The sequence below is a fragment of the Poeciliopsis prolifica genome, unplaced genomic scaffold (assembly GCF_027474105.1).
Source record: "Poeciliopsis prolifica strain line A6 unplaced genomic scaffold, Auburn_PproV2 SCAFFOLD005, whole genome shotgun sequence".
Lineage (NCBI taxonomy): Eukaryota > Metazoa > Chordata > Actinopteri > Cyprinodontiformes > Poeciliidae > Poeciliopsis > Poeciliopsis prolifica.
The window spans coordinates 8,021,077-8,036,954 of NW_026562380.1; the positions used below are offsets into that span (position 1 = coordinate 8,021,077).

General features: G+C 36.6%; 2 protein-coding genes across 2 annotated transcripts; one reads left to right on the forward strand and one right to left on the reverse strand.

Annotated features, from left to right (window-relative positions):
- Positions 1-1,015: 1,015 nt before the first annotated feature.
- Positions 1,016-8,450, reverse strand: eloal (elongin A, like). Its single transcript, XM_055030133.1, has 11 exons — positions 8,309-8,450; positions 6,907-6,963; positions 6,712-6,824; positions 5,756-6,623; positions 5,560-5,662; positions 5,322-5,489; positions 5,155-5,252; positions 3,190-3,370; positions 2,086-2,200; positions 1,558-1,658; positions 1,016-1,411 (listed from the first exon to the last, which is right to left on the reverse strand). The coding sequence occupies exons 1-11, from the start codon at positions 8,384-8,386 to the stop codon at positions 1,350-1,352; spliced, it is 1,944 nt and encodes a 647-aa protein (XP_054886108.1). The 5' UTR covers positions 8,387-8,450; the 3' UTR covers positions 1,016-1,349.
- Positions 8,451-9,753: 1,303 nt separating this feature from the next.
- klhl31 (kelch-like family member 31) lies at positions 9,754-13,624 on the forward strand. Its single transcript, XM_055030131.1, has 3 exons — positions 9,754-9,859; positions 10,870-12,069; positions 12,141-13,624. Exons 1-3 carry the CDS (start codon positions 9,765-9,767, stop codon positions 12,871-12,873), a joined length of 2,028 nt encoding a protein of 675 aa, XP_054886106.1. The 5' UTR covers positions 9,754-9,764; the 3' UTR covers positions 12,874-13,624.
- The last annotated feature ends 2,254 nt before the right edge of the window (positions 13,625-15,878 follow it).

Genomic DNA, 15,878 nt, shown 5'->3' on the forward strand with positions numbered 1-15,878 from the left:
CAAGTTGCGACAAATTTCTAGTAACTTGTATCAAAATTAAATTTAAAGTTTGACAAAGTTTTGTTTTGACAGAAATCCTCACTTAAGCCATTTGTTTAAATAGTTAGAAATAAGACAACTTCATATTAACAACTGTCTTATTTCTTGAGCTGAGGTTTCTTTTATTAATTGATCCATAGCTCAGCATTTAGATAAAAATAAGCTTTTAGAAGAAATGTCTACAAGTGATCATGTACATGGGTTGTACATTAAAAATGCTTTGTCAAAATCAAATTTTTCTGGTGACTGCTTACTTTTACCACTTTGCACAAAGGTGATTACATGTACAGTTTCCTCAAAATGGTTTTTGAGGACACCATTTTGTGTTTCCTCAAAAACCATCCTCTGACAAAGAAGTACCTCCACCCTCCTTTGGCACGAGTAAATCATGCAAAAAGCATTCCTGCAGATTAACAGATCTGGATATATGCTGATGAAAATCCACCCCGTCTTTTTATCTGTGATTTCTTCCTTCTTTCCAGGTCGAGAGTTGACCTTAGTTCCATCAAACCGTATTAAACTCTAGAGTAATCTCTATTGCATAATTTAGTGCAAATCATCACAGGTCATGTCTATGTGAGGAGCAATGGGTTTGTATTATCACAAGTAACCAAAATGTGTTCAATTGAAAATATGCAAATGCTCTCAATTGTTCAAATGTTTGTTCATGCAGAAAAAAGATGAAGCATCTTGTGGCCACACACCAAAAATCCTCCTACAGATGACAAGCTATTACAAGTAATAAGAATATTTTTGCTATTGTTCAAGTTTCTGTTGGGTAGAAGTATCACATATCTACTACTGATAATTAACTAAAACATCTGACTTTAGCAGGGGAAAAAACTGTTTTCCAGTTTAGTGACAAATTTTGGGGACAAATAAATCCTCTAGAGGGAGCCATATCCCACTTAGCTCTTTTAGATTGAAGGATTCAAGACTTAAAAGTTTTTTTGTATTACTGGTGGCCTTTATTTAACAGTTTACAGAAAGGAAGTAGGGAAGATAAAGAAAGTGCAGCAAATAGTCCAAGGTCAAGAATTAAACCAGGAACAACTGCATTGAGAACTGCAACCTCAATATGGTACATCTGTTATACCACTGAGCTGTGTGGCACCTCCATTAAAGACAAAATATTAAACTGGTTCAATTTGCAGAGTTCATTCTCAGGTTTATTTCATTCAGGTTTAACAGAAAAGGATGGTGATGACCTTCATGTCAGTATATCACATAAGACACACAATATAATTTGAAGTTGATGATAATGTACATAATTTTTCATAAGCAATCTGTAAATAGAAACATCTCAGAGTTCATCTGCGTCCCAACTGTTTCTTAAATGCCTTTAAGGACTTTGCCATCATTGGAGCAACTTCTGTGAAAACAACAAAAATGCGATTACTGAGCAGGAATTTGACATTATTTAGTATTATGCTTATCTACTACATTTTCTCATTTGACTGCAGAAAAAAAGTTGCAACATTTATCTGAGAAATTGCTGTCAAGTCAGACGCAGCTCACTTATTTTTTTGCGAGGATCTTGGTTGTTGCTTCCGCTGGTGCTGCTAGACCTGGAGGGCTCATTGCAGCTAGATCCCATTGGGCTCTCCAGATGTTTACTACTGTAAACATGCAAAAATATATAGGTTTAGATGATTCATATAAATATTTAAAAAGAAAATAAGAATGGTGACTAAACCAGTACTAAACAGCAAAAGCTACCTCTGAGCAGAAGAAACCAGTTTGTCTGGCACACACTCCCAGTTCTTGTTTGTTTCGCATCACTCAAAAAGCATTTCCTGCACTGTTATGACACAAGTCTGACCTTTACAATCTGCTGTTGTCTCGTGATCACTTTGTACATTATGTGGAAGAGCCAGGTGTACATGTTTTTTAAAAGATAAGAGTATGCACAATGCTGCATCAGAAAGTCATGTGGTTTTTGCATAAAGTCTATACGATACAAAGAAATGACAAGCAACATCCAAAATAATTCCAAACAAGCTATTGAGAAACAGTCTTAAATTTCAGAATGTGGGTGGTATCCACCTGCTCTTGAGCTGATGAGGCTGCTGCACAGCAGTTCCATGAATTTCCTGCTGAATTCGCACATCTCTTGGCGGCTTAGCAACGGTGTGAATAAATGCCATCTTCACCTGCCGTCCTAAAAGGGGCAAAGACAGGGCATGGTGGCTGAAAGACTTTTATTAGCCATGAAAAATAACCTCTAAAATAGCACTTTAATTATGTGATGTGATGTTTAGCTATTTGAAATAGTTTTTACTTGATACGGCCAATTATTTATTGTGTTTTTATTTATACTCTTGTGATTGTCTTTCTCAAACAAATGCCACTATCAAAATTGTCTGGTTGATTAGGTCATTAAAAATTTGTTTTTTGCCATGTAGATGTCGAGTAAAAACTTAAAAAAAATTGGAGTAGCATAATTTCAACTAAATATATATATAAAAAAATAAAGTTGATTAAGTCAATTGGTCAAATATATCCTCTTAAGACAAGACTGTTTTTAACAATGTCTGGTGCTACAATTAATGTCTAAAACTTCCCATTAAATAAGTTTTTAATATGTTTTTAATATATAGTTCACTTCAGACTATCGAGGGTTGAAATCCATGTCTTCCTGGAAAATGTCTTTAAAATGTGAGCGAAAATGTCTTGCCATTCAAGTAAGGCAGATGTGTTTTAGGAAATGGTTTCAAGAAAATTGACTCATCAAAGTCATGCTTACATCTAAATTGAGAGTAATATTAAGGTTTTAAAACTCGGAATATCACAAGGCCAGATGAGGGTTGAAGTTCATCTTGCCAACATGAACAGTCAGGTTGATCATAATCTCGCTTTTTTCTGATTCAATTTTTGTCAAACATCAAAGACAACCTGAAGAACTTGTTACTACTTTAGCCATGCTCAGGATCTTGCTCGATTCCCAGAGATTGTGTAGATTTAGATTTTCTCAAAAATTCAGAAAATAATCTTTTAAAGATAAATCCAGAATCCTGCACCAAGTGCACATCTTGTTACAAAATTGTGGAATCATGAAATTAAACCGCTCTTTAAGGAGGAATGTACTTCAAAAATTCCATACTCGTCTTTTAAGAAAGCGAAGAGCTGTTTTCAGAGCAGAGAACCCACCCTTCGGCTTCTGAGATTGTGCCGAGACGATCGTTTTTGTCAGTCTTTTGAGCTTCCTCTCCCTCTCCTCAGATAGTCTGATATACATCTCTTTCCATGACTCATATTCCTGAAGTTGGCAGTCTTTGAAATCCCTCTGGCAGTGCTTTCCCCATAAATGGTCTGTCACTCCAATGTATATCTGTTGGAAGAAAAAGAAAAAGTCAACTCATAATCATAATCAAGTGAGAATTGCTTGCAAACGTGATGTATGGAAAAGAGATTGTCAAGCTGGCATGTAGCATGTAACATTAAATTGTTTTTCACATAAAGCAGTTCAGGAATGAATGTGGGAGGTTTTGTGATGGTAGATGGAATGATTATCTCAGGAAAAAGCAATGCTTGAGTAAGCTAAGCATCTTGACAAACATGATAAATGGTATGTAGCTATTGCTCATCTACAGACATGTCGGCAATAAAATGGCATGTACAATACTAGTGTGCAAAGGAAAGTGTAGAACTAAGCTAAATTCAGCATGCCTCTGAATGTTGTGCTCATGGGAGCCAGTAAAATAATATGTAATTGATTAATGGAAAATTAATCTGCAACAAAGCTTTTGGTTTATGCAAGTAAGCTTATTGTGGTAATCCGTGTTCTGAATCCTACTGCACCTAAATCATGTATTCTTAACATTTCTACAATAACGGTGATCAGACCAGACTTCAGACTGATTGGTTTGAATTTGGATAGTTTGATCTGTGAGCCACTTCAGATTTATTTTCCCCTGTTCTGTTGGCCGGATTCATGCTGCTCAAGTACGACACTTAGAGGCTATTTAAAGCAATTACATTATCCTGAAGGGATTTGATTTAGAGCTTTTGATCAGTTGATATCTGGTGTACTCTCAAAACTATTAGTCAAATAATACAATGTCAATGTACTTTTCTAAGTGAAGTCAACAGTTATTATCCTATGGCCAAACAGCAATAAAAACATTGCAGTTGCATATATTTTTTTTATATAATTGCAAGAGGTAGCTAAGAAGTTGAACCACTCTGAAATTTAATATCAAGCTTGATAGCATTAAAAAGATGTGTGATATCTACTTAAACTAGCTAGAATATTGGAATATTTACATCTTAAAAGGACTAAGAGTATTTTTAGTGAGAATAAATTCATATAGGAAACAAACTTCTAGTTTTTAAATTATATTTACAAGAGGAAATCCTTTTAAAATTTAGTCTGGAGTGCTAAGAAGAGCAACAAATTTTAGGCTCTTACACAGAGATATAAATTTTAGGTAACAAAACCTTTTCATCAATGTCATACTCTGAAGAGCTACAGCAATTTCAACAGTAGTAGTTTGATCACCGTTTTGTCCTGTTTGGGTAAATAGGTCTAGTGCACTGAAGAGGTCGGTCCTGTCCTGTCCAAGACAGTGACTCAACCACCTGAAAACACCAGGGACACCATTTTTACTAATTGTGGGGAAAAAATGGGTGCGATTATTATTTCTACAATAATAAACACAAGGATTGTTGGACAAGGAAACACCGAATTTGCCCACATGTAGCCTCCATACGTTCCTCTGTCTGACAGAACTTCAAAGTTTTTTTTTTCTTAGTTGGAGAAGTGAACTACCCCAGTGCAGGAATAGAAGTAGTAACAGCAGCAAGGAAGGATAACAGACAGGGTTCTTCGTTGACTAGCAAACAGGACATCTTCTGATCCAAATATATTTCTGTTGTGTTACTTTGGGTCAAAATAATAAAACATACTATAAGTTTAGTTATGTAGTTTAAGAGATACACTATGAGAGACATCAAGAAAATTATTGGGTGAATTTCTTCAGCTCAATGTTAGCACAAAGACAAAGTTTTAAATATGAAAGCTCTGTCACTATACTGGAAGTCATCAGCTGCCCATAATTTTCATTCTAAATATTGTGCTGGCATTAATTGAGAAAATATTGAATGTCTTCTTACTGGGTTATATTCTTCTATTCGGAGCAGCTGCTCTGGTGTACATCTCTCCAGTACTGGCTCAAGAAGTTCAAATGGGACACCACCGGTCTCGTAGAGCACTGAAAAGAGATGCATGCTTCTAAATATAAAATCCAAGCACCTTGCAAAAGCTTTCAGACATTACTCACAGTTGAGGTTGTTCTGGAGTGTGCGTATACACTGTTGAAACAAGCTCATCATAGTCGGGAGGAAAAGGGTTTTTGCGCCAGAGTACACGTGCATCTTCTTATTCATTCGCTGACCAGTGAAGACTACAGACTCCTCCGAAACGTCACAAAAATCCAGCTCCTTATCAACTTCAACAAAGAAAATATATCAAGAACAACTAAAAGAGAGATTACAGATGTAATTTCTACCAAGCATTACCTTTCTTTTCAAAGTAGTAGACGATGTTTGAAGGCTTTTCAAGTTCTGGCAGAGCGACGGGTAATGGGACATCCATCAAATGCATTAAAGATTCCTGTGTCTTCTGGCATATTTTTAAGAATTGTTACAAAAAAAAAACCAAAACAAAAAAAACTATGGCATCCATTTTACGCATAGTTTTACATATCAGGTCTACCTGTTCTGGAAAAGAAGCAGATGACTTCAGAGGCTTGGTCCCTGGATGCTTTGATGTTGGCTCTTTTGATGCAGTCTTGACCATTTTTGGAGCTCTCTTCACTCCTGAATGTTCTTTCTTCTTCTCCACATTCATGTCATAGTTCAAGTAAGATTCAAAAGACATGGAGAGTTCCTCCTCATCGCTATTACTCTCTGAATCTTGGTGCCCCATTTTGGCCTTTTTGCGTTTTGAATGTTTCTCACTTTCAGAATCTGGATGGGGTTTTAGATTGTCATGCTTTTCATAGTTTGTTTTTTTCCTTTTTCTGTTTCGAGTCTCTGAGCGCCTCGACATCTCCAAAGGTCTGTCCTCTTTGGCCCATTTCAATGAAAAGGTCTCTCTGTTTTTCATTGATTCTTTTGATGGCTTTGATTTTGTGTTTGATTCTTGTTCTCTCTCAGAGGTTCCTTTCAACTTTTCCCTAGACTCAGATTTGGATTTTTTATAAGAAGCCTCAAAGGATTTGTTTCCATGCGTGTTATCACTGTTTTGTTTCCTCATCTTGGAGGCAACATTGTCATCCATCTTGTCCTCTTGTATTTCAGCTCTGCTTTTTGAAATGTCCTTCTGAAGTTGTGTCTTGCTTCCTTCTTGACGCTTTTTATCGTTCTTGTCCACACTGAGTTTTCTTTTCTGCTCTTCAAAGTCTTCTTTCTTACTCAGCATTTTGTGGTCCTGTTCATCTGAAGTATCTTGATCCTCATGATTAGATGTTGGGCAGTTATTGTTATCGTCATTCTGCGGAGTCTCATTATCAGAACAGCGTTGGTCATCCTCGTTGTTTTTAGCAGAAACACTATCCAACCATGCTGCATTATCACCAGGGCTGCATAAAGTGACAATTTAAGATTGGGATAAAAAATTAATTCAGGAATATTCAAGCAAATTTTACAATCAAAAATTAAATAAAGTACCTTGTGGATTCCTTTGGAATCAGTTTTTTCCAGCCTTTAACTAGCAACTTAGCAAATTCTCCCGCTTGTTTGTGTCTCCGCAGCGAATTAACCGTTTTGCCAATTCCAGTTTCCTATTGTGAATTTCAAAACTCATTAGAGCATACAGTAATTTTTTTAAAATATTTGTTCTTGTTTTATGACATGCAAACTTACAGAAAGAATATCTAGTGTGATATCCAGATCCTTTAGTTTCTGCAAAATCTTTAGAACCTGAAAGAAGAATAGGAGACATTGGGTGAGTTCAGGTTTTTGAAAGTTGTTCTCATGAGAAAAATCAGTAAGGAAAGTCATTTTAAAATGAAAGTACAGAATGAAACACAATCCCATTTCCTGTTTCATGTAATTATTTGTGAGCAATTCAACCATTTATGAGCAGTGTGAGGGATGAAGCAAATACTTTGCTGCCACCTGAGGTGTGAAAGGATCTCAACATATAAGGAAAAGGGTGATTTATTTTGTTTTCATTACTTTATAAAAGAAAGTCAAACTAAAATTAAGAAGTTATTGTTTTTCTTTGCAAATAGATCATATGTGGGACATTTTTGTTGATAAGAAAATGGTTTTACACAAATACTCTTCATGCATATTTACAAATATAATTTATGTTTAGGAGTCATGGGACCCATTCAGGAGAATGACTCTTGTGTTTTTTCTCTACTCACCAGAATTTTAGAAGTGTCTTCATCTTATGTGTTTTTGAATATTCAAGAAAGAAAATTAAGCCAGATTTGCACTTCAATTTTTCTACTTTATTGAGCACAGAAAGCAAAAGTGTCCGTTTCATTTTTATATCTCTCATTTTGAAAACAGAAATCAAACTACTACCTTTTTTCTTCACATTTCTGGCGAGTAGTCTATTAAAAGAGCAGTGTGCTAAAATGTATTTTATGAATAAGCCGGCCAATAGGTAGATCACTGCACGGAAACTAACACTTGAAGCACCAAATAAGGTAGTGCTGGGTTGGGGTCAACTCAGCTGCTGACTGTGCATTTGGAGCAGATCTATGTATGGATACTCACACCCACCAATCTCGCTCCCTAATTTATAAATGGTCACTGGCTTCGTGTCTTTAAAACTAATACCATCTCTATTTCATGTCTGCATTTAAAGTGCTTTCTGTAAAATTTGGTGCAACACTTAAATGCAGCGTAACAACAGCATGCACAGCGCCCCCAGCTTCTCTGATGACGGACAACAGCAGTAAGTTGAGCAGATGGGTGAGATGCCAGTTTTAGCCTGAGGTTCTCCCATATAAACAAGACCGACTGTTACAGTTACACTTTCACCACGTTAGTCCTAAAGATGAACAGAGGACACTTTAAGTAATTTTCTTACACTCTCAGTACTAATTTGTGTTTTTTAAATTTAAATTAAATCGAGTGGTTGGGAACTTTTCTGGTTTTATGAGAATAACTGGAGCTCTTAAAAGTAGCCTACAAAATAGAGGGTTGTATCGGCTGCTATAAAAGAAAAATCAAAATTTAAACTTTTTTTTTTCTCCCCGCCTTGTTGGTTTTATGAGCGGACTTAAATAAAGAAAGAAATGAAATCTACCGTTGTGGGTTCTGCTTTGTCTGACAGCTGAAGTTTGAACTGCATGATTTCCTTCACCACATCTGAGCTTCCGGCCATCACGATGGTTCACGTGCAATCGCTCGCGCACACCGGGCAGCGCGCGCCCATTGATGACAGTAATATAATGGGCGGGACCGAGAAAATGAAACTTCTCGAGATAATAAATTAGATCAAACAACATTTGTGTGAAAACGACTCGGTACTTTAATAATGTTGTGAGAAGAAGTTCTTATATTTTCTTCTGTTTTTTAATTTTATGTATTTATATATTTGTGCTTTATTAAACTCTAGATATAATACTAAAGGGGTCACCTTTATCTTTAGCAGTAGGGACTAAAACAATGCTGATCTCCTACTATACATTAAATTAACTTAAAGGTTAAATTAATTACAATTCAAAATATATAAACAATAAATTCTTAATTCACAAGATTATGTAATGAGTGTGAAGTCGGTGAAGACTTTGCAACCATGAAAGCTTCACTTCTTTAGAAAAGTCTTTCCACAAGATTTAGGTGTTCAAGCTTCTAGGAATTAGTGTCTACCCTTGCAGATTTAGAGTATCCTGTCAATTGTGAGGTAAGACACTGATGTTGGATGAAAATTGTTCTTACAAGCTGAAGATAGAATTCTTTGAAGGACAAGTTCACCAAATCAAAATTGTTTCCAGAGTCACTTTAAGGGCTATTTTTTTGTTTGAGGTTGTTATTGAAGAAACAAGAATATTTTATATCCTTCGTGGGTCCTAAAGCACTTCACAGCACTTGCCCCAAAGCAGAAGAAGGGAGTGATGGATTACAGAATGGTAGTAACAATTTTTTACAGTTTAGTGTTGTGCTTAATGAAGAGGGTGCTGTACCATTGGACAAAGCTGCAGAGACTGTGATGTCAGCATAATCTAAGAATGTTAATCGTTTAATACAGCATTCATCCATCCATACTTTTTTTGTCCAGATTTTTGATTTTGAATGCTTCTCTTAATATTTAGAATACAGTAAAATATGTAACCCTTGCTGTAAACTATGTGTAAATAAAAAAAATATGCATTTTATCTTACTCCACAAATGTCCTTTGCATAAGAATGTCATAATCTTATGAGGATTCTGTATGTCAAGTCCAAATTGGCCATACTCTCTCTAATCAGAGCACATCAGGGGTCATTATTTCCATCTTACCCAGTCTGTTTAAATTACCTCCAAGATAATGTTAAAAAAAAATTATAATTCTGACCTTTATTTTATTTCCCATTTCAAAAGGTAGAAAAATATTATTTTCATAGGTTTTCTATGCAGATACAAATTGAGCCATTCAGTGTTTTGTCATAATAAATGGAGGTTGCCATGGGGAACTATTTGTTGAGAAGAATCTCTGGTCCCTGCTTGCTGCCATACAGTTGTTGATTGGCACTCAGATGTATGGAGGAGGAGTTTACTCCATGTCTTTCTGTGGGGGTGAAAGCTGGTCTCTCTCTCCTGCTCCAGTAACTGGAGGCACAGGTTCCTTCTTCTTTGGCCTCAACTCCATTCTCAGGTAAGCTGAGCTTCACAAAACTTTATGACGGTAATGACATTGAAAATGCAGCTGAGAAAATGGAGTGTTTTATTGCTAATTATATTTTATAGAGCTCTACAGAAATACTACAAGCATTAAGTCAACTGAGTATGTGATACAGTGAAGAGATTTTATTCCCGTGTGGAGGGTATTCACTGCAGACTTATTTAGGATGATCTAGAATGTTTATGATGAGTAAAAGGATACAGCAGTTTTTTGTTGTTGTTGTTTCAATTTGATTTACCAGAGGACATGAGGCCTGCTGCTCAAGTCCCAAAGACTATAAAAGGAGGGTCATGAGAGAGCCACCCAGCAATGCTATTCCTGGACTTGCTACTGATAAACTGCGACAGATGCATGGGGGGCATGTTGAAGTGCTCCTGCTTTGCAGAATAAACCGGTGGCACTCATGTTAAGCTGTCAGGGAATGGTTTTATCAAAATTCATTTAAATTTTTAGAAAAATAAATAAGAAATGTAAAGCTTTGAACGGACAGATTTGTGTCCTAATCTGTCACTAAACTAAGCAGTACAAAAAGTTAACAACCACTACCAACCTAATATTGGTTATGTTGGTGCTTTGCCACCTAAAGTAACTCCTACAATTTAAAGTATATACTGTCTGATTCTAAGAAATAATTGTCTGTATTGCCACTAAGATTGAGTCAGTATCTGTTAAGGTTTCATTTAACCGTTGTTTTAAAACGTCACAAGAAGTTTTAGTGCCAGGTGAACCTTCACGCATGACTTTGGTGTTTTTAAGAGTAAATGTTTTGGCCCTGACAGTTCAGCCATTGAGTTGTGGTTCTTCTATGAGGTTTAGTTGGTCAGAAATGTGTATTTAATGCCTGCAATCGCAATGTTTATTAGAGTATACATAGGTAGGATGCATTTGTTACACCTCATTTGCTGCATCACAGAATTATTTCTGCATTTTTCTTAATCTCTGAAATGATTTTCTGGTAAACTCTGACGTGTGCACATTTTCAGAAGGATACGGCTGAGTTCCACTGCTACAACCATGGCACCCAAAAAGAACAAGACAACCAAGAAGAGTAGAGGAGACATAAATGACATTATGGTGGAAAACAGTCCCATTAACAAGATTAATGGACTAAATGCTCTGATTGAGGGAGGAAATGGCTTCAGTTGCATCTCAACTGAAGTTACAGATTCTGTGTATGCACCAAATCTTCTGGAGGGTTTGAGCAGCATGCGACAAGAAAGCTTCCTCTGTGACCTTACTGTCACCACCAAATCAACAACATTTGATGTCCACAAGGTTGTCATGGCCTCTTGCAGTGAGTACATTAGAAATATCTTGAAGAAGGAGTCAAGCCTTCAGAAGATTGACCTGAATGATCTCTCACCAGTTGGTCTGGCAACTGCAATTACATATGCCTACTCAGGAAAGCTTACCTTATCCCTTTACAGTATTGGCAGCACGATTGCTGCAGCCAGGTTGCTTCAGATCAACACCCTGGTAAAGATGTGTAGTGATTTCCTCATGCAGGAACTCAGTGTAGAGAACTGCATGTATGTGGCCAACATTGCTGATGCCTATGACCTTAAAGAAACCAAGGAGGCCGCTCAAAGGTTCATGCGGGAGAACTTCATTGAGTTTTCTGAAATGGAGCAGTTCCTGAAGCTAACATATGAGCAGATTAGTGAATTTCTCTCTGATGATTCCTTGCAGCTGCCCTCTGAAGTCACAGCCTTCCAGATTGCCATGAAATGGTTGGACTTTGACGAGAAAAGGCTAAAGTACGCAGCAGATCTCCTAACTCTCATCCGCTTTGGTACAATCTCTGCTCAAGATCTTGTGAATCATGTCCAGAGTGTTCCCAGGATGATGCAAGACCCTGAGTGCCACCGGTTACTTGTTGATGCCATGAATTACCATCTCCTCCCGTATCAGCAGAATATCCTCCAGTCACGTAGAACAAAGGTACGCGGTGGCCTCAAGGTGATTCTCACAGTTGGAGGGCGTCCTGCTTTGACGGAAAAATCTCTCAGCAAAGATGTGCTCTACAGAGATGAAGATAAAGTTTGGAATAAGTTGACGGAAATGCCAGCAAAGAGTTTTAATCAGTGTGTGGCAGTACTTGATGGCTTCCTGTACATAGCAGGTGGTGAGGACCAGAATGATGCAAGGAACCAGGCAAAACATGCTGTTAGCAACTTCTGCAGGTACCAGCTACTCTGTTTGAGTTTACTTTCTGTCACTTTTCTGTGGTGACTTATTGCTTTTCATTGTTTAGGTATGACTCCCGTTTTAACAGCTGGATTCACTTGAACAACATGATCCAAAGACGCACCCACTTCAGCCTCAACACCTTCAATGGCCTCCTGTTTGCTATTGGCGGTCGAAATGCTGACGGTGTCCAGGCCTCTATGGAGTGCTACGTACCCTCATCTAATCAGTGGCAGATGAAAGCTGCCATGGAGGTGCCTCGCTGCTGTCATGCCAGCTCTGTTATTGACGGTAAAATCCTAGTATCAGGAGGCTATATCAACAATGCCTACTCCAGGGCTGTATGTGCCTATGACCCCTCCACCGACACCTGGCAGGACAAAAGCAGTCTGAGCACTCCCAGAGGGTGGCACTGTGCTGCTTCTATTGGAGATCGAGCCTACGTTATTGGCGGCAGCCAGCTTGGAGGACGAGGAGAGAGAGTTGACGTCCTTGTTGTTGAATCGTACAACCCACACAGCGGCCAGTGGAGCTACTGTGCACCCCTTCACACAGGGGTTAGCACTGCTGGCATTTCCATTTTGAACAACAAGATCTATCTCTTGGGGGGCTGGAATGAGGGTGAGAAGAAGTACAAGAAGTGCATTCAGGTTTACAACCCTGATCTCAATGAATGGACTGAAGATGATGAGTTGCCTGAAGCTACAGTTGGCATTTCATGCTGTGTCGTCACCATACCTACAAGGAAAACACGAGAATCCAGAGCCAGTTCAGTTTCATCTGCGCCAGTCAGTTTATAGGGGTTTAGAGCTCACCAGTGATAGTTCAGTCAATCAGATCTCCACTTTGTCTGTTGGATTCTTTCTGCCAAATGGACATCATGTTTCTTTATTTAACTAAAGATTTGCAAAATTGCAAGGTTTACCAAGTGTTTAGAAACTATTTCATTACTGTTACACTTTGCTTTTTTGATGCAAAATAATATTTTTAAATTATACAAAATGTAATATCACATAACAAATTTTTAAAGGGGCCAATTCAACTGGAATATTTTTACTTCAGCCATTACACTTAAACTAAGGCAAATTTCATCTTTAAACATGATGGGTTGAAAGAAACATGAGAACAATGTTGATAAAGGTTATAATGCAATTTGCTACTGTGATGTTCTCATACTGTACTTGAATATAATAAGAAGCTGCAGATGGAATGAGTGTGATGACACCTACCAGGAGTAGGTGCTTGTGATCAGTGCTTCAGGGTATTCAACTAATCCACATCATCTCAGTTGCAGCATACAGTACACCTATGCTGTACGCATTTTGTGTTTTAATCACCGCTGGTATAATTCAAACAGGTTCTGTGCTGAAAGTAGGTGACTGGGTTCATGAATGGGTTCCAAAGGGAATTATTTATTTTTAAAAATCCAAAGAAAAATCCAAGACAGCAACAAAGTTCAGAGCCTGAGCTTGTCCTGAAGGTCATAAATTTCCTGACTGCTCATGTCTTTATGTTTTATGTTTGTTTTTAAATTAAAGTGACGACTTCTTATCTTCTCTGCGAACTGTGTTTTATCACAAAGGAACATTTTGTAAAAAAAAATTTTTTCAACTATTTTTATTATATTTTGTGGGTGTCCATGTATCCAAGGCCTTATTGAAAAGCAAAACAAAAACACTTGAAAACGACCAGCATGTTATTTTGGGTTTCATATCATGGAGATGTTTAAATATTAATATTTTATTTTTAGTATCTCATTTTAAACCATTAGAGTATGATAGGAAAAAAAGTTAAATATTGCTTCATCAAATTTGTGTCGACTGAATCACTTTTTATCAAAAAATCCAAAGTTTAAAGCAGAAACATGAGAAGTATTCTGTTTTTGTTTTTGTAGAGCAGCTGAAACAAATACAAATTAAGTTTAGAGGGTTTTCTTCCCTTGCTGATGTACACATTTATAAATTAATGCCTCTGCTTCAGTATTATTCTAAATGAGAAAAAATGATTGCTTTACTTTTTTAAATGTTGTTTTACATAATTAACATGTTATTTACTTCTGATAAATATGAACTTTTAATAAATCAATGCCCCTGAGATAGCAGCTATTAAATATTTTTCTGATCTTTGAGAAACTGCAAAATGAAGAACATAATGGAAAGTCACTGTCATTTCTCCAAGCCACAATAGGGGATCATTTCTACTTTCTACTCCAAGCCTTCTATTTTGAATTTTTGATGAAAATAGTAGTTTAAATTGCTGCAACATTTAATTTTCCTATGAGATTAACATAGTATGTTTGAATTTGAATTTAACTTATTTGACTTATGATTTGACTTTTAATTTGAAATATGTTATTTCGACTCCTAATCAAGCTTCTAGAACCTCATATGTAAGAACACAGGAAGAAAAAAGGTAAGAACATAAGATAAAAGTTGCAAAAAAAAAACACTTATTTAGTGGTCATTGATATATCAGTTCTGTGGCATTATAGCACGTTATCCCTGTTTAAATATTGCATTAGTCTTGTACCCAGAGCATGACTTGCCCATCTACTACTGTTTGTACTGACTCAAAGCTTTATGCACAATACAATAACAACAGTTCATATCATGCCTGTACCATTATACTCTTTGTCTGAATGTGTGTAAAAGTTGCCCTTAGTCATGACTGAGCTGCACAATACTGATCACCAAGAGGCACTCCCTTTATTGAACACCTTTTACAAACTAGCCAGTGGCAACATGTCACTGCTTTACATAATCTTTGACTGGAGATGAAATGTGATATGGGCTGCACAGGTGCGGCATGTCTGCCAAGGGCCTCAGTTTCTCTACCATGTCCATTGTGTTGTTTTTAAATGTTTTGTGTTGTGCTCGAGATTCTTGAAAAAAATGTTTGGTGTAAATTTTTTTGCTTTATTCATTCACCCAGAACTTTAGAGTCTCAATAAAGTTATTACTGAGTATAATGTGAAACATGGTAAGCTCTTGGATTCTCCTGTTTCCTGCGTGGGTGTTTGTATTTTAAAAAGCAGGATAAGTAGCTCAGACTAATCACAACACTGCAAGCTAACTGCCTCCATATTTGGGATGGGTGTAATTGAAGTTAAAAGAAAAAATGCTTTATACTGACCCATGATATTGCTGTCAACACACCCTTCCCTGGAAGCTGCTGTGTCATTATTGCACATGCTTTTTTTCATAGAATAATGGTGCATTCAAGCATTTCTGAAAAACTGTCTGTCAGCATCAAATGACTAAGCAACTTTTCACTACTGTTCTGCACTCAACAGTAAAACACAAAGAAAAACTAAAATGAACACACATAAAAATATGATTTTTATATAAATAATAGCAGGTTAAAAGACAATAAAGATCTAATTTTGTGTCCTAAGCTTTAAAGATTTTTTATGTAAAATTGTTTTTCTTTGTTCTTTGTTCTGTATTTTTTCTTTTTGAACATGAACACTGACTTGATAATGTCTAATTCTGTTGATAATCTGTAGTACAGAATTCAGGTGAAAAGTTCACTCCCTGGACATGAATGAGACATTCATTTAGGTTTTTCAAAGATGACTTTGAAGTGTTTTTACAATGTGGAAACCATACAATAATTAACTTCATCAAATTGCTTACAACAACAGATGGATCTGAGTTTCACTTACACAGATTTTCTTTGTCTATGTGAGACAAAGAAAATCTCATATTTTCTTTGTCTGTATTTGAGTATTACTGTATCAAATACCATAGCAAATACAGTAATACTCAATAAATTAGAAAGCATGTTCTGTTTTTAAAAGAATGTT